The sequence below is a fragment of the Rhinatrema bivittatum genome, chromosome 7, assembly GCF_901001135.1.
Source record: "Rhinatrema bivittatum chromosome 7, aRhiBiv1.1, whole genome shotgun sequence".
Lineage (NCBI taxonomy): Eukaryota > Metazoa > Chordata > Amphibia > Gymnophiona > Rhinatrematidae > Rhinatrema > Rhinatrema bivittatum.
In genome coordinates, this window is record NC_042621.1 from 89,471,743 (window position 1) to 89,495,490 (window position 23,748).

Consider the following 23,748-nt stretch of genomic DNA (forward strand, 5'->3'; position numbering starts at 1 on the left):
AAACCAGCTCTTTCTGTTCTGCTTTGTTTTCAGCTGTTTCAAAGTAACCCTCCGCACAATTAGAAACCCAGTTAACTCCATCATATCCTCCCGAGTGGACTGGGAGGGAACTTTCTTGTGTGCCTACCTAAGCTTTTTCCCTTCTTCCCTGTTCCCCTCTACTCTCCGGCCCCTAACCCCTGCCTAGCTAGCCCAGGTTTTGTTTTTTTTTTTTTCATACCTACTGCTCCTTTGGAGCAGAGGTAACTTCGGCGCACCAGCTGGCTGCTGGTGCGTGCTTCCCTGGGACAGGGCATATTGGCCACTGTCCTGGTTGACCCCCAGCCCACCCCTTTTGCTGGCTCGGCACTTCTGCGCGTACTGGGAAACACGTGCGGGGCCGGGCTGTTTCCAAAATGCGCTTGGCGTGCACAAGGCCCGGCCACGCGCAGATCCCCTGGATTTTATGTGTGCTGGGCATCGAAAATTCGGGCTTAACTGTAGGCATCACTGAATTAACTACCACAGATACCTCATGCCCAAACCACCGGCACACACACACCCACAAAGAAATCTGCAACCGAGGGTTATGAATGCACCCTGACTACCTACAGCCTAACTGAAGCAAACCTGCCGGAGAACTTCAGAGGTAAGTTGTTAGCCAGGCAGCGAGTCAAGGCAAAAAGGGTGCATCTGGCCCCGGGCCACCCTTTTGAATTCCCTGCCTTGGCCAATTGGATGCTGCACGACCTCTTCTATCTTCCCTCCCCCCAAAAACCCTATCTCCATATCTAGAAACTTAACCCCTTCCTCCCTTAATGCAAAACCAGCATATTTAGCTTCTTTGGGGGGAGGGGTTCGGTGGTGGAGTGGCATTCATTGGATAAATTATCCGGCTAACTTTGGTCAAGCCACAGACCTGACCTAAAGATAGCTGGGTATATTCAGCAGCACAACAACACCACTGAATATATCCTGCTAGTTAGCCAGATAAAATTATCTGGCTAACTAGCCAAGCCACACAGCAGCTGAAAATGGATCCCTTTTTCTAAATGATCTCGCTTCTTGACCAGTGACTTTTCTCTGCCCTTGATCAACTCTGCAGTTTGTTTTTTTTAAATTCATGCCCCAGCTGTGGATTTCCCTAATTATAAGCTACCTTTTTTCCTATTCTGCCTTTAGAGAATAAGGGGTAATTCTATTTCATTTAAGAGAGTTTTTCCCTCTTTCCTGTATTAAATGTATGATGACATCTTCACTGAGATATATTAAAGCATTCTGGGTTTAGGTAAACCAATATTGAGATTTGTTTGAAACCCCTCTGTTTAAAATGACTAAATAATTTTCCGGTAGATGAATAAATAACTATATTTAAATGTATATTTATATAGAAATATATTTGAATATAGCTAGTTAAGATGGGAAGAAAAATTTCTTTCTCCCTGCCCCCCAGAAATTTTTCTCATACACCTTGCAGAAGAATAAAACCCACCGCTTGGCTCCTAAGTTATATCTACCTTCTAATAAAATAACTTGTGTATGTTGTTTTTAAGCATCTGAACTAATGTATTAAAACTCTTTTTTTATGCAAAAAATCTTTTACACTATACTATGGTATGCATGTTGGGAATAATTACATTTTTATATTTAATAGGTTGCAATGTTGACTTCCATAAATTCATGATTTATTTTTTAAACCTTTTATTGTTTATCTCATATATAACTATATTAACATCTTTAAGAATTTTTGTCTTTGAGTTGACATAGCTACTGGAATTGGTTACAATAAAAAAAATAAGTTATTTTTACACTGAATGCAATAAAGAAAGTTATGATTTAAAGTTCATTAATTGAATTAATTCCTTTGTTTTATTTGATGTTTCTATTGTCTTACAACATGCAATAACTTAAATGAGACTTCAAAAAGAAAGCTCACATCTGAATTCCATTTACAGAATATGGCTTTGTGACAATCATTCCATCTATTCATAAATTGCTTTCATTAAAATACAGGTTGCAGAATGCTGAAAAATGTATAGTTTAATATAAGAGTTCAAATCATATTTTAAATAATAGAATTTAAGAAAAATATTTATGGATATTACATAAACATTTATCAATATGCAAATGTATACCATACTATGGGATAGAATTTATAATGTGCGGGCGTCCTTGTGCGTGTGCTTCCAGGCACGCACACATGGACGCGCCAATTTTATAACGTACGCTGTAGTGCGTGCATGTTATAAAATCCATGGGCCGCACGCATGAGGGCAGTGTGCACAAGGGGGGAACTTTCGCAATTTCTGCACGGCAACGCATTCGGGCCTACCCTAATTCCCTCCTAGTTTGCACCAATTAAGGAGCGGACTGGGAGGGAACTTCCCTAACCCCCCTGCCTAACCTTCCTTCCCCTTCCCCTCTCCTCCCTATCTCCAAACCCATTTTTCTTTTTTTTTTTTTTTAGGTTTGTGGCAGAACTTACTTCAGGTCCCCAGGCTGAAGTAAGTTGCGTGCGCTGGCTGGCTGCTGGCGCATGAGTCTTCGGGACAGCGATCCACGACGCTGTCCTGGCCCACCCCGGCCTACCCCTTTGAAGAGGCCCGGCAGATGTGCACATACTGGGGTTTACGCATGTGGCCGGGCCTCTGAAAATTCGCCCGGTGTGCGCAAGGCCTGGCCACATGCGTAAACCCCAGGATTTATGTGCATAGGGCTTTGAAAATCTACCCTTATATGTTTTTAACAAAGCTTCATTTGCACAAACATATTTTATAAGGGCTGTCTCTTGTGGTTCTTGTTGGACCATGTGAGGTTAAATCAGAGCCACAGGGAGATGCTGGCAATATTAGAAAATATCATTTATCTATTTTTATGTCCATAAAATCTTTAAGATACATTTTTGGTGACAGAGACATAAGTGTATTTTTTATTACTAAGGTTGAATAAAATTCAGCACCACTAGTGGTGTGCAACTAATTTCAAAGTTCTAGTAATATATAGATAGATATATAGAAAGATATTAATTTTTAATGACACTATCACCTACTTCTTTTTAGAAGTGACATACAAAATTCCAGTTGGCTTAAATCTTATTTTATATGAAATAAAATCTTGAGAAGTGAACACACATTAAAATTTGTATACCTATGATGTACTCTCTCTTTATCATTGATTGGCATACTGGACATTTTTGGTTTAATTCGATTAGTCCAGTATTTTAATTTACACTTATAGTCGTCCTTAACTTTACTTCCTCTTTTGTTTTGTTACTTCCTCTTTTGCTGAGGTCCATATTAGCAAAAGAAATGCGTATGATGACTCAAACACTTCCACAAACATTAACTATCATTTTTATTAAACGAGATATTAGCCTGCAAAGATACTTGTAAACTGATAATGTGTGGTCACCCATTACCATTCTAAACTCTCTCTTGCTTTTGTATTAAATCGCACATGTGGTTGAAGGGAAAAATGCTTTCATAAGATCAGGGGCAGTAACAGCAAATTTGTGCAAAAACTGTATTATTTATTTATTTATTTGCTTTTATATACCGACATTCGTTGGCGTACATCACATCGGTTCACATAACAACAAATGGAATAGTATGACAAGGGTCGTACTATTTTACATTTAACAAAAACTGGTTGGAACTGAGTATACAATGTAACAAATTTTGCATTTAACAAAAACTGGTTGGAACTAAGTATACAATGTAATAACAATTTAGGGAATGAGCTTTAAATAAACGAGTGGCGGGGAGTCTTGGGGAGGTACATTTATCAGAATAAACATTTGAACAGGGGAGACGGAGGGTGTTAAGAGGGGGGGTGGGGTGGGTTAGGTGGGGTGTTGGTAGGCGTTTAGGAATAACCAGGTTTTTAATTTTTTTGAAAGAGTGGAGGGGAGGGTTCCAGTCTGAGTTGGGGGGGAAGCTTGTTCCAGAGGGAGGGGCCCGCTACAGAGAAGGTGAGTTGTCTGGTGGAAGAGAGGTGTGCTAGTTTGGGGGGAGGGATGATAAGGCCTATGTTTTGAGATCGCAGATTTTTCTGGCTGTTGAGTAGTTGGGGAGGGTCGTTGGTCCACTTGAGGTTTTGGTTGCTGATGGTTTTATGAAGTAAGGTGAGAATTTTGTATTGTGACCGGTGGGGTATGGGGAGCCAGTGGAGTTCTTTTAGTATGGTGGTGATGTGTGCTGAGCGGTTGATGTTTGTGAGTGATCTGGCTGCAGCATTTTGTAGCAGTTGGAGGGGTTTTAATGTGGAGGCAGGCAGTCCGGTGAGGAGGGAGTTACAGTAGTCTAGCTTGGAAAGTATGAGGGATTGTAGCACTGTGCGGTAATCATGGTGGAAGAGGAGAGGTTTAAGTTTTTTTTTAGGACTTGTAGCTTGAAGAAGCCCTCTTTGATTGTCCTGCTGATGTGTCTTTTCATATTGAGATCCGAGTCGAGGGTGACGCCGAGATTTCTGACCTCATTGGTGAGTGGGGGGTGTGGTTGGCTAGAGGAGAGGTCACTGTCTGTTTTGGTAGAGGGTTTGTTAGTTATGTGTAGTATTTCAGTTTTTTTGTCGTTGAGGCAGAGGGAGATCTGAGAGAGGAGGTTCTTTATTTGGGTGGCAAGGGTGTCCCAGAGTGCGATGGTGTTGGATAAGCTTTCTTTGATGGGGAGGAGAATCTGGACGTCATCTGCATAGATGTAGAAGATGAGGTTCAGGCTGGTGAGGAATTTGCAAAGCGGGAGCATGTATATATTATGAGACACAACATAACATTTTATCATGTACCAAAGTTCCTCAACAGACTGGGGCCCCCTTTCTGTAGTTACAGATAGATTCTAGTCATGTGCCAAAAATTCAGGACAAAAATGGACAGAAGCCTAACACTGCTATCAGCGTCACAAAAATAGGGCCGGATTTTAAAAGGGTTACGCGCATAAGTTATGCGCGTAACCCTCTTAAAAGGCCTCTGCGCGCGCCGAGCCTATTTTGTATAGGCTCGGCGGCGCGCGCAAGCCCCGGGACGTGTGTAAGTCCAGGGGCTTTGCAAAGGAGGCGTGTCAGGGGTGTGTTGGGTGGGCGGCACGAATTTTGGGGCGGGCGGCGTGTTGGGGGCGTGAGGCCGGCCCAGGGGTGTGGTCGAGGCCTCTGGACCAGCCCCCGGGTCGGGTGATGGCGCGCCAGCAGCCCGCTGGTGCGCGCAGATTTAGGCAGGCGTAAATCTGCCAACAATGGTAGGGGGGGTTTAGATAGGGCCGGGGGGTGGGTTAGGTAGGGGAAGGTATGGGGAGGCGGAAGGAAAGTTCCCTCCGAGGCCGCTCCGATTTGGAAGCGGCCTCTGAGGGAACAGGCAGCGCGTGCCGGGCTCGGCGCGCGCCGGTTGCACAAATGTGCACCCCCTTGTGCGCGCACCGACCCCGGATTTTATAAGATATGCACGTATCTTATACAATCCAGCGTACTGTTGTTCACGCGTGCGTTCTTTTTGAAAATGTACCCTATATTGCTCAGGGAATAGAAACATAGAAATGACGGCAGAAGAAGACCAAATGGCCCATCCAGTCTGCCCAGCAAGCTTCACACATTTTTTTCTCTCATACTTATCTGTTTCTCTTAGCTCTTGGTTCTATTTCCCTTCCACCCCCACCTTTAATGTAGAGAGCAGTGATGGAGCTGCATCCAAGTGAAATATCTAGCTTGATTAGTTAGGGGTAGTAGCCGCCGCAATAAGCAAGCTACACCCATGCTTATTTGTTTTACCCAGACTATGTTATACAGCCCTTATTGGTTGTTTTTCTTCTCCCCTGCCGTTGAAGCAGGGAGCTATGCTGGATATGCGTGAAGTATCAGTCTTCTCCCATGCTGTTGAAGCAGAGAGCCATGCTGGATGTGCATCGAAAGTGAAGTATCAGGCACATTTGGTTTGGGGTAGTAACCGCCGTAACAAGCCAGCTACTCCCCGCTTTGTGAGTGCGAACCCTCTTTTCTTCTCCCCTGCCGTTGAAGCAGAGAGCTCTGCTGGATATGTGAAGTATCAGTTTTTCTTCTCCCCTGCCGTTGAATCAGAGAACTATGCTGTATATGCATCGAAAGTGAAGTATCAGGCACATTTGATTTGGGGTAGTAACCGCCGTAACAAGCCAGCTACTCCCCTCTTTGTGAGTGTGAATCCTTTTTTCCACATTTCCTCTTGCTGTTGAAGCTTAGAGCGATGTTGGAGTCACAGTAAGCATGTGTATGTTTATTTAATAAGGGTATTGACTCCAGGCAGTAGCCATCATTCTGGCGAGTCACCCACTCTTCATTGGCAGCCTCTTGACTTTATGGATCCACAGTGTTTATCCCACGCCCCTTTGAAGTCCTTCACAGTTCTGGTCTTCACCACATCCTCCGGAAGGGCATTCCAGGCATCCACCACCCTCTCTGTGAAGAAATACTTCCTGACATTGGTTCTGAATCTTCCTCCCTGGAGCTTCAAATCGTGACCCCTGGTTCTGCTGATTTTTTTCCTACGGAAAAGGTTTGTCGTTGTCTTTTGATCATTAACACCTTTCAAGTATCTGAAAGTCTGTATCATATCACCTCTGCTCCTCCTTTCCTCCAGGGTGTACATATTTAGATTCTTCAATCTCTCCTCGTACGTCATCCGATGAAGATCCTCCACCTTCCTGGTCGCCCTTCTCTGTACCGCCTCCATCTTGTCTTTGTCTTTTTGAAGATACGGTCTCCAGAACTGAACACAGTACTCCAGGTGAGGCCTCACCAAGGACCTGTACAAGGGAATAATCACTTCCCTTTTCTTACTCGATATTCCTCTCTCTATGCAGCCCAGCATTCTTCTGGCTTTAGCTATTGCCTTGTCGCATTGTTTCGCCGACTTCAGATCATTAGACACCATCACCCCAAGGTCCCTCTCCTGCTCCGTGCACATCAGCCTTTCCCCCCCCATCGAATACAGTTCATTCGGATTTCCACTCCCCATATGCATGACTTTGCATTTCTTGGCATTGAATCTCAGCTGCCATATCTTCGACCACTCTTCCAGTTTCCTTAGATCTCGTCTCATTCTCTCCACTCCTTCCGGCGTGTCCACTCTGTTGCAGATCTTAGTGTCATCCGCAAAAAGACAAACCTTACCTTCTATCCCGTCCGCAATGTCGCTCACAAAGATATTGAACAGGACCGGTCCCAACACCGATCCTTGCGGTACACCACTTAAAACCGCTCTCTCTTCAGAGAAGGTTCCATTTACCATCACACATTGTCTTCTGTCCGTCAACCAATTTGCAATCCAGGTCACCACCTCGGCACTCACTCCCAAGCTTCTCGTTTTATTTACCAGTCTCCTGTGCTGAGTTGTACCTGTGTATTAACAGTGATCAAAAATCTGAAATTTATAAGGTAATTAAACAAATGACCACTGTAATGAGCATGAAATATAGACTTCACTAGCCAAACTGCAGGGATGAACTTGACTAAAGCCATAAAAGAAACAGTTACTCTGGCCAAAAATGCTAAAAATGGTTTTGTTTGGTATTATGAGTACTGCAGCTAGAACTGTCAGTCTGAGTCGTTTGATTGCTGGGCACCCCATTCCAACATCCCCAGCTTCAGGAATGAACCTGGCAGAATGTGACTTGCCTTGATTAACAAATTCCATAATTTCATATTGCAAAGTATTAAGTGAAGCTATTTCTAAGACATTTCAAAAGGTTAATACTGCATTGCTGAAACTTTAAGTCAATGTTGCACATAGACCAGAACCAGCTGATGCTGTTTTAATCCAAAATTTCCTCTGAGTAACATCCTAGAAACCTCCCTGTCACTGGGACAGACCTTACCAAGTTCTGCTCACTCCTTTTGACAACTGTGCAATTAAAGAGAAAGAGAGCCTGCATCCATGCTTTACATGTCAAGAGTTGCAAACTTGTGCTAGGCGAAGAAGCAGACAAATTCAGACCAGGAAATGAAGTAGACAACTGTGAATGAGGTCAAGAAGCAGACAAATAATTTAGACAAGGGAGTGACACCAAAAGTGGTGGTTTGTGTTTGGGCATAATAATCCCCTCCTTAGCCCCACCATGACCTATATATTGTTTTTCTGATCTCTGGAGTAATACTAGAAGCATATTATATCTTATAAATACTTATATTACTTTGACTATGAAATGGGCCAACCTCTTCACAAACTGTTGTGTATGTATACAATGCAGACAGAAAACTTTTTGGCCATTTTATTCCACTTCTTGAGACATAGAACAAAACTACTTTTGCAGTTACAAATGCCACCCAGTGCCACTGTTTTCTATTGTAACCCCCTGCTTTTGATCCTGTGTGGGCAATGGGTGGGAACACAGGCGCATATGCCCTCCATTGGACTTAAATATTTATGATAAATCCTAATGGTACCAGCTGCCCAGAATATGGACTTGTTTAAACTGTTTGTGTAATGATACTACACCTACATATATGTCTTCCATTAAACAAACTCATTACTTTCATCTTACTAACACTAGAATTCCTACCCATCACTGTTCTATAATAGTAAAGAGGAAATTCAGCCTCTATCCTTTACTCTGCAAGAATGGTATGAAAATAACAGAAAAAGGTGACATTCTTTAATGGGTTTATTTTCTGGGAACAGTTAGGGAAGCAAATGCATGAGAAGAACTGGTTCTCTAGTCTTGGAATTCACAACCCTCAAATTTCTCCATTTCCCAGCATTTAATTGGTCCCCACGTCCACTTAGCAAAAGCCTTCCTACATGCCCATCTCGCAATGCCACTGCTTTTGCTGGAAGACCCACAGGATTCCATAGTTTTGTGAGAGCCCTGTTTCCCCAGTTAGGACTATCTCAGCCATAGTAGAATCCTTGACTACTAAAACTACGAATGGGATAGCGTTTACACACACAAATACAGTCCCTAGCCTGAGTAGTCTTACAAAACCTATATCTTTCTTGTGAACTAGTACTGGAAGCCTATCCATTTCCTAGAAGTGCTTAAACGTCACACTGCTTTGAAGTGTACTAACTGTATGCAGAGTGGACAAAAGACAGTTGACCATTTACTGCCTCCTTCTGCCTCAAGGGTGGGGGAACCATTTTGGATTCTTTGTATCAATATTTCCTATTGAAATTGCCTATTTCGAAAGCTGACGTGTATGTGAATAGGCAAGAGGCAGGCCCACTGCAATGATACTATCACTTTGTATTCTGATGGCCCAAAGTTTGGAACTGCTTTGACTGTCTTAGTCCCTATGGACCTTCTTGTATTTGCTATTTGAATCAGCCATTATGCTCATTTTCCAAATATTTTCAGCTTCTTTAACAAGCTGCATCTTATCCAGTTAAAAAGGGACTAGAATTTCTGAGCCTTCATAAGTATTGGCAGCTGAACTGGTTTAGAAGTTTGGGGAAAAACAGATGTGCATAATTGTCATTACTGATGTTATATTAATTTTCTTTCTCATGCCTTGACAACAATGTGTGATAAATCCTTCTATAAGTTTGTCATCAATTTAATAATTACTGCCTGTTGCTACTGCCCTTTCTGATCTCCACTCAAAGAAGAATCTCTTAGATTGTTCTTATTATCCTATTTCCCCTCAGAGGAAAAGGAATTCTGATTGTTACAGATCAATCTCAGCTAACATGAATTAACCCAGAGCTTCCATCCCTATGACAGGTAAGAGTTCTAGCTTAACCCATTGCTCCATGGGCTGGGCCTGCATAGGACCAACTTAAGACATGAGCTAGAGGCCAGCAGTATTGGCGTTTGGAACATATATTATCATACTATAAAACAAAGGGTGCTTTGAGAAGGTTTTCTATGAAACCAGATTAGTTTGGTGATGGTGAAGAAATAAAAATAATTACAGCACAATGAGATTGCACTGATCAGATATGTAGGAATAGTCAAGACTTCCTAAATGCTAAAAAGTATGTTAAAGATCAGCATTAAAGGGCAGATTTTTAAAGCCCTGCATGCATAAATCCCGGCCTTCATGTGCGGGGCCGGGCCTTATGCGCACCGAAAGTAAAAAAGATTTTAAATGTTTTTAGAGGGTAGGGAGGAAAGGGGAAGAAGGGAGTTCCCTCCTAGTCTGCTCCTCAATTGGAGCGGACTGGGAGGGAACTGGGGAAGGACCCGATGCATCGCCACATGAATATAGCAAAAATGTACCCCCCTTTCACGGGCTGCCCCCCATTTTGTAACATGCGCGCACATGTTATAAAATCTCGCATTCATGTGTGTGCGCCGGGTAGCATGCGCACATGGTCGTGCGCATGTATTTTTTAAAAAATATGCCCTGTATAAAATATTTGACTTCAATAAGATGCTTTTCTGCATGTATTTCACACAAGGATATGACACAGAATTTACCACCTCCCACCTTAAGATCTAATTAGGCCTAAGAAGGGCCCACGTGTCTATTGAGTACTGTCAATCTTCTGTTAACCCTTTGTCCTGTCAATATATCAATCATTGTAGTAGGTCTCGTTCCAGGCCTTTGATCAGAGTCTTGACCTCAGGGGATCTTCAGTTTACCTGGCCTCTTTCAGTCGAGATAGGAATCTGTGAGAACAAAGCTTGGAATGTGGCTCAGCCATCTGCCATCGATAACCTCATGACCTTTCATCATATCTGGTTAGTCTGAATTCATTCCAGATGGCTCTCAGTGGCCATTCACACACAGGTCAGCTTAAGTTCATTGCATACCAGCAGGTTCAGTTAGATCAGACAGCAAAGGCCTCTGGGATAAGCTGAGTGAGCCAAAGCCTTCATGTTATGCTGCCATATATCATTTCCCTCTTGTGCCACGTTAAATGGCAACAGTGGCACACCAAAGCAGCAGCGCCGATGACAGCAGTCTAGGGCAAGGCCTATAGGTGTGTTCTAGCCACTAACCTTTGGTTTGTGTTGGGTGTGTCAAGCATGTGTCCCTCTAGATCCCTAAATTAGGTATGTGATACTTACAGAGTCAAACAGTCTTCAAATAGCAAATGACAGCATTAAGGCTGAAGGTACAATAAAAGTCAGTCATCTCTGTAGTTGAACTGCAAATACCACAATTATCATAACATTAGTTTTAAGCTTCAGTTTACATTACATAAGTATCAGAAGAACAATGTAAAAACTAACACTAACAGAAGGAAGAAATCATTCTTAAGAGAGTTTTATACAGCCCCTAAGTTTCATTTCTGCCTTCTGGGCTCAATTTACTAGAAACTGTATGACTTACGAGAATGAAGTCTTGTTAACATATATGAGATAAAATTATAATACCAGCCAGTTAGAAAATGTTATGCAAATAAAAAATCTAATCCATTGGTGTGCAAGTTTAGAGCTGGTAATGTATTTAACTGAGTGTAGTGGCTCAGAAGAGCTGAGCTGGTATTTACTCTGCAGTTTGGTAAGCTGCACTGCTCCTATTATGAGATATCTTATAATAAAAGACTAAATGTTTCTCCTATTCGCTATTGCTATTCAGTGTTTACTAGCACTCCCAAAACTGCTCAGGTTTCCGCCATTAAAATAGGGATAACTGATGGTTTTTGCAAATGCACAACCTTCTTGCAGACCCAGTTCCCTCTGCTGGTTATGAGGAGGATGACCACAAGCTGCAGGGGGAATGGTAGTGATTTTTCTTTTATTTACAAGAGGAAAACTACTGCAAAGTCCCCCCACCCACCCCCATTTTTTCCCTCCCACTACTACAATCTATTATTACCTTAAACCTCCCTTTTTTTCTTTTACTCAAGAAGCAAACCTACTGCCCTAGGCACTTCTCACCTGCCCCATTCCCCAAACGTTCCCTCTCCTTGGCTCTTGCTACTGCTTCTCCTCAGACTGCTTACCAGGTGGTGCCCCTGCTGCTTTTTTTTTTCTCTGTCTTATAGGGCCAGCAGGGACTACGGCGAGGGGTTTGCACCTGGTAGAGTGTAGAGCCACCAGAGGGATTTTAAGGTTTCTTTCTTTTCTCTACCATGTTTCTTGGCACAGAAAACCTCACTGGGTTTGCTTTGCCATTATCAGCTCATAGAAACTATCATCCCAAGATCCCGCTCTTGGTCTGTGCACATCAGCCTTCCACCCCCACCCCCCACTACCATGCTTTTGTTTTATCACATTACCGATGCATGACTCTGCACTTCTTGGCATTGAATCCCAGCTGCCAAATCTTTGACCACTCTTCAAACCTTTGTAAATCACTTTTCATTCTTTCTACTCCTTCAGGTGTGTCCACTCTGTTGCATTGAGGAAGGGCAATTTTCAGACATCTGGCATTAGTATTCTCTGCAAATAGACAAACTTACCTTTTATCCCTTCTGCACTGTCACTCACAAAGATATTGAACAGAATCGATATTGAACAGAACTGGTCCCACAGCTCTCTCTTCAGAATAGGTTCCATTTACCATTACATACAGTCTCCTATCAGTCAACCAGTTTAAAATCCACTCCACCACCTTGGCGCTCACTCTGAAGCTTCTCAGGTTGTTCACAAGCCTCCTATGTGGAATGGTATCAAAAGCTTTGCTGAAATCCAAATAGATAACATTGAGTGCACTTCCTTGATCCCATTTTCTAGTCACCCAATCAAAAACTCAATCAGATTTGTCTCTAGGACCTTCCTCTGGTGAATCCATGCTGCCTTAGGTCCAGCAACTTACCGGATTGTAGATAGTTCAGTATCCTTTCTTACAGCAGTGACTCCATTAATTTCCCCACCAGTGCAGTGAGGCTAACTGGCCTGTAGTTTCCAGTCTTCTCTGCTACCAGTCTTATGAAGCAGGACCACAACTGCTCTTCTCCAGTCTTGTGGCACCACTCCCGTTTCCAGGGATCTATTGAACAGGTTATTTAGCAGACGTTCCAGGTCATCTCAGAGCTTTCGTGGTATCCTGGGATGTACCTCATCTGGCCCCATGGACTCTTCCACATTCAGTTTTCCTAGCTCTTCCCATACATACTCTTCTGTAAAAGAAGTTCTGACTAGTCCATTCCCTTCTATGGTCTTGTCAACCATCAACTGTCCTTCTCCAGGGTCTTCTTTAGTGAACACAGAACTGAAGTATTTATTTCCACCATGTCCGAGTTTGTCTCGGCACATTGCTCCTCATTACCTTTCAATTTCACTATACCACTTCGGGCTTTTCTTCTTTCTCTTATATATCTGAAAAATGTTTTGTCACCTCTCTATCTCTTTGGCAATCCTTTCTTCTGTTTGACCTTTAGCTTTTCTGATTTCTTTCTTAGTCTCCCTCAGTTTCACCAGGCATTGTTCCCTGACTTCCTTTTTTGGGATCCTTTATACTTCCTGAACACTGGTCTTTTTGCCTTTATTTTTGCCACCACCTCCTTTGAGAACCAAATTGGTTTCTTTTGCCTTGAACTTTTGTTTGGTTTTCAAACATATAGATGTTGCCTTTGTAATAGCTCCTTTTAATTTAATCTTCTAGTTCTTCCTCCAGGTACATCCCCATTTTATCAGTCCGTATATTTGAAATTCAAAACTCAGCTATTCATGTGACTTCTTTGCATCTTATTCGTAATATCAAACCATACCATTTGATGTACTCAGGTAGGCACCTCTATGGACAATATAGACATTATTCCCATTTGTGAGCACTAGGTCTGGGATTACACTGTCCCTCGTGGGTTCCATTACCATTTGTTTGAGCTTAGGCCCTTGGAGGGCATCCACTCTCTCTCTCCTTCTCATAGATTCTGCAGAAGGGATACTCCAGTCTACATCCAGTAGATTAAAATCTCTGAGCAAACACTTCTCCCTTCTTTCCCATCTTTTTGATGTCTTTGATCAGATCTCTGTCCAGCTCTTCTGTCTGAATTGGAGGCCTATAGACCACACTGATGTAAATGGAAGCATCATCCCTTTTTAGGCTAGCCCATAAGGTGTCTTCTCTACCCCACATCCCTTGCATTTCAATTGCTTCTGACAAAGTGATACTCCTCCTCCTTTCCTGTCTTTCCTTAATAAGTAATAGGCAGGGATGGCTAAATCCCAGTCATGTAACTGCATAAACCATGTTTCTATAACAGCAGCACTGTCTAGATCCAATGCCATCATTAGAGCCTGCAGGTCTGGGATTTTATTGCCCAGACTATGAACATTTGTGCTCATAGCTTTCCAGCTTCTCTCCTTCAGGTTGCTGCTCTTCTTGGACTTCTTTTGTGCCTGATTCAGCTGACCTTTGTTATTCCCTTCACCTATTTCTTTGCGATTTTGGGGGGGGGGGGGGGGGGTGACATTCCAATTTCCTTCTGCCACCCCCATCCTCTAGTCAAATCCTCTATGCTTTATGGCATAGGATTTGAATATATCTCTTAGGATCCTTTTTCCTGCCATAGACAAATGTAAGCCATCTTTGACATAGAGCCTTTTACTGTTCCATATTTGGCCTCAGCCCCCAATATATCCAAAACTTTCTTCCTTACATCAAGTTTTGAGCCATGCATTGAACTTATCTATATGGCTTAGCCTCTTTCCCCTTTCCATGCACAGGTAACACTTCTGAAAAGGCATCAGTCTTCACCCTCAACTAATCTGCTTGCCAGAGTCTGGAAATCTCTCTGTACCACCTGGATGTTGTTTCTAGCAAGGTTGTTGGTTCCTAGATGGATGATAATATCAACAACAGTTGATATTAGCTACTATAATTTTAGTTTACATGGAGTTAGAGGGATTTTGTAGGATCCTCTGTATACTTGGTTTTTTTTTTTAAATCCCTTCTTTTAGCACAGCTAACAATCAATATTTCACACTTCCTGCCGCAGTCTGAGCAATCCCTTCAAAGACACACCAACAATGCACATATACAAAACATTTTGGCTATATTACAGATTTAAGGCATTAATATATCTAGCTTGAAGTCCTTCTAGACAGGAAATAACCAGAAAAGAGAATGGTACTTGCCCCTGCTATTCACAAGAAGCCAGAGACTAAGTTTGAAACAAGTAGAGTTAAATTCTGTGGCAGAAGCCAGAGACTATATCGGTGCTGGACAGGTGAAAGTTGGATTAAGTCTTGCCAGGATCTGGAACATTAAAGTAGAGGCTTTACTTCCTGACATTGAGCTTCCTGCAGGGATAAACCATCTGCTAAAACACAGGCTGTGTTTTGAGTTCCTCTTGCTACATTGAAGAATCCTGATGAGGAGGACTGTTTACTCAAGCATCAACTGTGTTTGGGGAATATTACAATTTCATTTCAACTGGTGGAGAGGCTGGGATCAGCACCAATGTTAGGAATCATTTAGAAAGGAATGGAGGACAAAACTGATGTTATAATGCCTCTATATAGATCTATGGTGTGATTGCACCAAAATGAGTTCAGTTCTGGTCACCCCCTCTCAAAATAGATATGAATCTAGAAAACATATTAAGAATGTCAAAAATGATAAAAGGGATGAAATGGTTCCTTTAAAAAGAAAGGCTAAACAGGTTAAGGTTCTTCAGCCTAGAAAAGAGACAACTGAGATGGATATTATAGATGTTTATAAAACCATAAGTGAGTTGGAATAAATAAATACAGATCCATTACTTATTTTTTCTAATAGTCTCATGGATGGTCCCTTAGTGGTTGTGCTAATGGGTAGCAGATCTAAAATAAAGTGAAGGAAATATTTGTTTTGCTTAATGTACAATTAAGCTATGAAATGTGTTGCTACAGGAGGCAGTCAAGCATCTAGCATAGCTAAGTTTAAAAAAGGGCTGGGTAGCTCCTGGGAGAAAAGTCCATAAACAGTTATTAGCCGGATAGACTTGGGGAAAGTCATGCTTAATCCTGGATCTGCTCCTTGATTTTTGCTAGGTACTTTATGGAGATTGAGAATGGCCACTCAAGCCGTTACCTTCTTGGGTACCACATCACTCTACACCACTGCTTCCTGGGTAAAAATGTTTGAGGTGGACCACCTACGGTAGCAGTTGCCTCACTTTTGTGGCTACTTTTCTTAATCAATCCCTTTCTTTCACAAGGTTCCTACTGACAGAATCCTGTTTCTTGTCAATCATTCGATTCCTGAAAGTACAGGACTCTGCCTCTGTTATTCAAGAATTCCAGCCATCTCCTTCAGGGCCATGCTGCTCTAGTTGGAGATCACACTCTTCCTCCCTTGGGCATGGGGAATCATTTGGGTCTGGCCCTCTACCTATTTCTCTCTCTTTCCCTGAAAGAAGGCTCTGGATCCCTCTCCTTAAAACCCAGTTTAAACCATGAACTCAATCCCACAGGGTTACACTTCAGGATTGTTCTTGGGGCATACTATTACATAATCATAGGATTACACAATGTTTGGTAACCAAAATTTTAATTTTGCAATATTTCAATCTTAAAGTTCTATCAAAATCACAAGAAGCATTTGACAAGAACAGTGCCTTAAAAAAAAAAGTTGGCAATACAGACCCAAGACAAAAGTTGTCATGAAATTAGGGTATAAAACAACTGCTTTCTCCCATTAACCAAGTGATAGAAACTGAAGAAAAGACTAAAGCAGCGAGATGGCTGGCAAACATTTCCATGGCTTCTGCAATCCATGCCTTGATAATTTTATAACCTGCTTACCTCCCTCAAAAAATGTATATTAATAATAGTTTATCAATGTTCGTAAAGGAATAGAAATATTTTCTTTAGAAGAGAAGAACAGCCCATTACACTTTAGACTTCCTTTAGAATTTTAATAAAAAGTTTAAAAAATATATATTTTATTTATTCAGTTTTCATCAATACATCCAAGAAACCCTTCTTGAAAACAGCACAAGATACATATAGTTTAATACAAAATAATCTAGAAAACAAAAAACAACCACATCTTGTACCCCATCAGTGCACAATATAGGGGAAGTGTCAATTGCACATACACAAAGAAGTATAGCCATATATCAGTAAGAATTCAGGCTTACAATAGCTGGAATCACCTCCCTCTCTAAATGCATAAATTCAGTTTCCAACAGATGAGAGACCCTCTGGTTGAAGAAAATCAGAAAAAAAGCCCAAGGTAGTCCTCTTATTAATAAATCTGGCAAGTTGAGATGGATCATAAAAAACAATTTACACTATTAATTTTAAATTACACATTTACAAGGAAAATACAACCAAAATAAAGCTCCAAGTTGTAACACAGCAGGTCTCATTTATAAAAATCTTTTCCTCCTAGATTGTGCAATCCTTGCAACATCTGGAAACATACATTTATACTGAAAAAAGGAATTCTCAATTTATGAAAGAAAAGCTTACCAAAAAGTTAGTAAAAGTGTAGCAGGAATCACATCGTCACTTGTAGAGTTTTTCCAAAAAGGAAGTTAAATTCAAAACATCAAAAGAAACTTGATCAATACTATCAGAATCTAGAAGTTCTTTCTTAAAGGAGGATAAATAGTATTCTCTTGCAACAGGGGGCAAAGATTATTCTGGAACCTGAAGTACGTCCATTAAATATTTCCTAAAATCTCCAAGGGAGAGACCAGCTTCTTCCTTGGAAAATTTATGACTCATATTCTTATGATCAAAGAATTTAAGAAACTCAATCCTGTTCTGTAACAATAGATGACCTGCAGATATAGAACAAACTGACTTGAATAGTCTCCATACTAGACTTCACATTCACAACTTGCTATGCAATTTCAGAAATCTCACTTTTGCATATCTGTAACTCAGAATGGCCTTACTGTTTAACAAAACTGCCTCAGTTTCAAAGAAAGCTTAGCTATTGCCTCCCATATAACCTCCAGTGTGATCACTGCAGACTTAATCAAAACATATCTGGATGCTGCTTTCATATGTATCCACTCCTCAGCAGTTACAGTAAAAATCCTTTCACAAGAAATAAGAGATTCCTCATGACCCCTCTGGGAGATAGAGCCAGCACCTCAACCTCCTACCAACTAGTAATGTCATCTTCCCACACCAAGACTACTTCCTGCTCCAGCCTTTGCAATTCCGGCCTTGAAGGAGCTACATGCTGCTCCTAAGAAAATGAAGTTTCCAAGACAGGAAGGCCCAACAGTGATCCCACCACAGCTGGAGCACCCTCATACCAGAGCCATTCAGAAGGCATTCATCCCTCGGTTCACCCATGGAATAATGAAGAAAAAGCTTCTGAAGATACAATAAATATTAATATATCAGATAGCTCAGGCTAGGCATAACTAACGGCAGCCATCTTGACGACGACTCCTGTTTTCAAAATGTTTTATTAAGAGAACAAACATGTCAATTACAGAAAATAACAGTATTTTCCATTTAAAAAATGTTACCTTTTATCATGCTTCTCCATCCTGTTTTGAACAATATGTATACAACATAATTTAAAACAGACAAAAGAGAACACTCTCTTCAAGATGTTCACTTACAAAAAGAAAAAAGTAGTAAGCTATAGCCAGCATGTTTTTATTTCTTAGCATTGAAGCTCATCTACATAATACATTAAGAGGCCACCGGGCTGTTAATCGGAGTCCAAATCCCGCATTTCATCATATCCAAATTCCTGTAGAACACTTCGGTGGTATTTGTTCCAAGATGTTCCATGAATGCCCTCATCTTCACTGTTCTCAGAATTGATATCTACAGTCAAACAGAAAAAGTTTAAGATAAAGCCCAGGGGATAGATTTTGGATATATGTACTAATAAAAATTAAAAAAAACATTAATTGGATTAATTCATTCAACTAGTTCTTCTATGGTGGTAGCACCAAGACCCCAGAAATATCTAGTTAGTTATGCCCAGGGCCCCAGTTTCCTGTAATTTCGTGGCTGTGATAGGGGTTGCAAAATTTGAACCTTCCCTCAGAATAAGCCAGTCTTAGCCAAACTGCCACAGGAGACTGAGGGCCTGCTCTTACCTAAAAAAAAAAAAAGCTAACATTGGTTGCAAAGTGACATGGTGCATTCCTATTCTTCTGGCCTGGCTCCCCCAGAAAACCTCACTCCAGCTGCTGCCCGATCCTCACACTTAACCTCCTGTTGGGAAAGAGAAGAATGGTGGTCTCCTGCTCTGCTGCTGGGACTTGAGTTGCACTTTCAACCATGTGCATAGTAAACCATGTGGTTCAAAGCAGGCCCTGGCAAGGGAAGAAGAGGGTGCAGGTTGAGGTGCTGCAAAGCTGTCATTCTCCTCCTCTTTCCCAACAGGAAGGTAACGGAGGGAATCATGGGGAGTGGTGACGGTGGGTAGGGGGGGGGGAAGGAGGGCAAATGAGATGATCATGGGGTGGGGAGTAAATAAGAATAAGCAGGAGGATTCTGGAAAAGGAGAAAGTGAATGAGGGGATTGTGGGATAGGGGGAGTGAACAAGACAGAATGAAGAAACTGGGGTAACAGAAGTAAACCCATGGAGGGTAAGGCAATTGGATGCGGGGGGGGGGGGGGGTGAATAATGGACAGAGGAGGGGATAGAGAAGGAAAGTGAACAAGGAACAGTGAGGGGATCAGGGTGGAAGTAGAAGGAATGAGGAAAGAAAACGAATGAGGGAATGTGGGGGGATAGGAAGAAAGTAAATGAAGGACAGTGAGTGAGGCGGCTGGGTGGATGACTGAGAAGAAAGTGACAGATTGTGGGAAAAGGGAGAGTGCGCCATTATGAAACTGATATGGTGAGGAGATTGGAGTGAGTGTGGAGAGTGCTTGATATGATTTACTTGGATTTTAGAAAAACTTGATACGGTCCCACATAGAAGACTCATGAATAAAATGAGAATCTTGGGAGTGAGCGGCAAGGTGGTGGCGTGGATTACAAACTGGCTGATGGATAGACGACAGCGTTTAGTGGTAAATGGAACCTGCTCTGAAGAGTGTTGAGTGCCACAGGGATTGGTGTCGAGACCGGTTATGCTCAATATCCTTGTGAGTGACTCTGCGGAAGGTAAGGTTTGTCTATTTGCAGATGGTACTAAGATCTGCAACAGAGTGGACACGCAGGAAGGAGTAGAGAGAATGAGACGTGATTTAAGGAAATTTGAACAGTGGTTGAAAATATGGCAGCTGGGATTCAGTGCCAAGAAGTGCAGAGTCGTGCATAAGGGGTGCGGTAATCCAAGAGAGCTGTATGTGATGGGGGGTGAAAGACTGCACATTACTGGGAGAGGAACCTTGGGGTGATAGTGTGTAGTGATCTGAAAACGGTGAAGCAATGCGACAAGGTGTATATAGAGAGAGGAATAACCAGTAAGAAAAAGGAGGTGATAATCCCCCCTGTACAGGCCCTTGGTGAGGCCTCACCTGGAGTACTGGGTTCAGTTCCGGAGACCATATCTCAAAAGGGCCAGAGACAGGATGGAGGTGGTCCAGAGAAGTGCGAGCAAAATGGTGGAGGATCTCCATCAAATGACTTGAGGAGAGATTGAAGGACCTTAGTTTTTAAACTATTTTTCCACCCAGTTATCCTCATTACATTACACCTAAAAATTTTAAACAACTATGTGACAGTTACAGTCTGAAGGCAACAAAGTCCTTCAAGAGTAAAGCTAGTTATGTGAAATTAACTGTCACAAACATGAAAATAAATGCTGTGGGATTTACAACCACAACAGCTTGGTTCTCAGCTTAGTTTCTCCTCTCTTGGGCTTATTAGGTTTCTTTTCTCTTCTGCCTAAACATACTTTATTTCAGGGCTTGACAAACCCAGGCACCAGATCACCACAATGATCAGAAATGTACGTGTGGGGCTTATGCCCCACACAGATCAATAGGAAGAACTAACAGTGGCTACTGCAAACCAAAGAGAGCTGTGTTTATCATCAGGCTAGAGAAGCAGCACTGCACAGTACGATTGCTGGTGGGAGAAGTGCTTGAAAGACAGGAAGATTGCTGGGGATGAAAGAGAGAGAGGGGGCAACTGGTGGGGAAGGAATCTGAGAGGGAGAGAAACTGTGCAGACCAGAGCCACAGCAACTGGTGAAGCACAGAAGCAGATTGCCTCAGACTTAGTATCGGGGTGTGCTCCCACTGACGATGTGCAATGGCAGATTAAAGCAGCTCTGCAGGACCTTGAAACGGACTCCAACCCTTTGACAAGTAGGATAAAGGGGAAATTGAGAGAGCGCTCAGCTGCTAGCCCTTAGATCAGAGCTGCAGAAAGATTCCTCCTGTGCCCTGGTGGTCTCCCTTCCCCCACAGTAGTGTTGGTAACTGTTTTGATTTAAACCCTCCTAGTCCTGCACTGCAGCACAGGGCCAATTGGCCCTGTGCTGCAGTGCAGGACTAGGAGGATCTGGTATGCCCCAGTGGGCCTGTCTGGCCAGTCACGTGGTCTTTCTCCCTCCCCCCACCAGCTCCTGCTTTGCATTGCTGCTCTGCGTCCCCGTACTGTAGTGGTGAGCAGTGTTGCGACAGCATAGTTGCACTTGCAGACTACTAGCAACTGACCTACCTCTGACTGCTTCTTAAGTTTATCGCATGATTTTGCTGCATTCTTCCAAAGCTGGTGGCTGGCACCAGGTAAGATGGCTCAACTATTCATTTGCCTCCATGAGACATACAAAAAAAAAAAAGTTAGTTGGTTCCTCGCCCCAGTAAAGGTTTTTTTTCAGCTGCTGCCACCCAGTAAAATTGTTGCGTGTAAGGTAGGTTCATGTTTGCATCCTCTTACATAGAAAGTTGCTGCTGCAGACTCCTCAGTGGTGACTACCATCTTCCCACATTTTTCGTTTGGCAATTTGTCTCTCTCTCTTGACGAATCATGTGGGGTGGGGGAGGGGGCAGGTGGCAACTAAAAAAGCTGGGAAGATGGTGGGTCATTCCTACACTAGAGATGCGCCACTGCGGGACCAGGTGCCGGCCGCGCTGTGGATCATAGGCCTTTTTCCATCATGGCTCCAGCGGTTCCATTAATTAGGCAGGGCTGGCAGCTATAGTGCAAAATTTTAGGGCAGCAGAAAATGCTCCCAAGGTCGCAAAACCCCCCCAGTGGTTATTTTGTCTCGCTCCAAATGCCAGCGTGAAGACCGGCAAAATGAGTACCTGTACAGCAGCACTCAATACAGTTGCCAAAGACGACCACGCAGTTGGCAGGGGCAGGCCCAAGGAGGCTGAATCAAATGGGAGATGAGGTATGGGAAGGGGGGGGTGGGAGGCAATGGAAAGAGTGACAGAGGGAAGGAGCAGGGAGTCAAACAGCATAGGAAGGGAGTGAGAGGCAAGGGAAGGGAATGGGGTGAGTGGGAAGAGGTGTGTGAGGGAAAGGAATGGAGGAGAAGTGAATGAGAGAGCAGGGACTGGGTAAGTGGGAAGAAGGGTATGAGAGGGGAAGGGAGTGGAGGTGAGGAGGGAAGGAATGGGAGTGAATGACAGGAAAGTGGGAGTAGAGGTAAGATGGAAAGGGGATATGAGGGGGAGGTTCAAAAGGGGATACGAGAGAGAAGAGGGGGTGAATGAGTGGGAGTCTGAAAGGGGATGTGAGAGGAGATGGGGAGCAGAGGGGTGAATGTGTAGGAATTAGAAAGGGGATATGAGAAAGGGGAGGAGGGGGTGAATAAACGAGTTTGAAAGAGGCTGAGAGGGGAGGAGATGAATAATTGGGAGTTCCCTCTCTCTCACATCTGAGACCGAGTCACTTACAGCCCTCCCCCTACCCCCCAGAATCACAATGCCACCTACAACCTGAGCCCCAGAACCACACCACCTACCATCCGAGAGGCAGAACCATCTCCAGCCCTCCCTGCCAGAATCACGGCACCACTGGAGCCACCACCACCTGAGCCCCAGAGTTAGACCACCACTTACCACCTGAGCCCTCCTACTCATTCAGTCCCTTCCCTCCCCTCTCTCACATCCTTTCTTCCGACTCGCCTCCGCCTTCCCTCACTCACACAGTACCACTGCTACTACTACTACCATCACTTTGGAGAAGGTTCTTTGTATTCAGATTGGTCACAGTACAGAGCCAGGAACTGTAAATGGTCCCCTGAATCTGCAAATTGGAGAAATCTTTGATGATCCTCCCCGATAGGGATATAGAAATAGGACGGCAGAAAAAGACCAATTTATGTACTTTGCAATCCCATCACTCCCTCAGAGATTCTGTAGGGAGATTCCCATGTTTTACCACTGAAAGCACCAAATATGAATCATAATAGCCAAAGAAGGTGGCAGACAGATGCTGACAGCCAGCCCCCCCCCCCAAAAAAAAAACAAACAAACCACTAAACAAAATACTGCCCCAGCTCAAGGAAAGAAACTTTGGCCAGATGAACTTTAAAACAGAACTGAAGGATACTTAACAAGATCTGCCTGTTTGTAAGTTCCTGTGTAAATAAAGACAACTGAGGGGCAATGCAACAACTTAATTTCAGAAGCAGGAGTCATGGACTGGCCAAGGGAGTCCAGAGGTCAGAAGGATCCCCACCCTTGGGAGATGGGAGGCGGGGGGCAGTCTGAGACTGAGAAAGCGCTGACACTGGCAGAACAGCTGGCCATCCAGCCTTGGTCCAAGACGTGGCAGCTCCCCTCCCCCCAAGAAATGGGGAGGGAGAAAAAACCTGAAATGAGGCAAGGACCCCCCCAAAGAAATTGGGAGGGGGGAAACCTGCAATGCAAAGACCATCCCACCCACCAGGACTATGCATGAGCTTATACATATTTATCAGCTGGAAAGTATAAGACAGGGAGGGGGGGGGGGGAATAAGGAGAAAGGGAGAAACCAGAAGGAGTGAACGAGAGCGAGCAAACCCAAAGCATCCCAGCAACCCTGCTATCGAGGAGGGAGAAGACAAGGTGTGGGCAGGAGACCTGAGAGAGGAGATGCCCTGCTTA

General features: G+C 43.2%; 1 protein-coding gene across 1 annotated transcript in view; it reads right to left on the reverse strand.

Annotated features, from left to right (window-relative positions):
* Nucleotides 1-16,683: 16,683 nt before the first annotated feature.
* SLC7A6OS (solute carrier family 7 member 6 opposite strand) overlaps nucleotides 16,684-23,748 on the reverse strand; it is a 49,199-nt gene continuing 42,134 nt past the window's right edge. Inside the window, exon 5 of the mRNA XM_029608664.1 lies at nucleotides 16,684-18,563. Coding sequence (XP_029464524.1) covers nucleotides 18,445-18,563 — 119 coding nt within the window. The 3' untranslated portion in view covers nucleotides 16,684-18,444. The remainder of the gene's footprint in view (nucleotides 18,564-23,748) is intronic.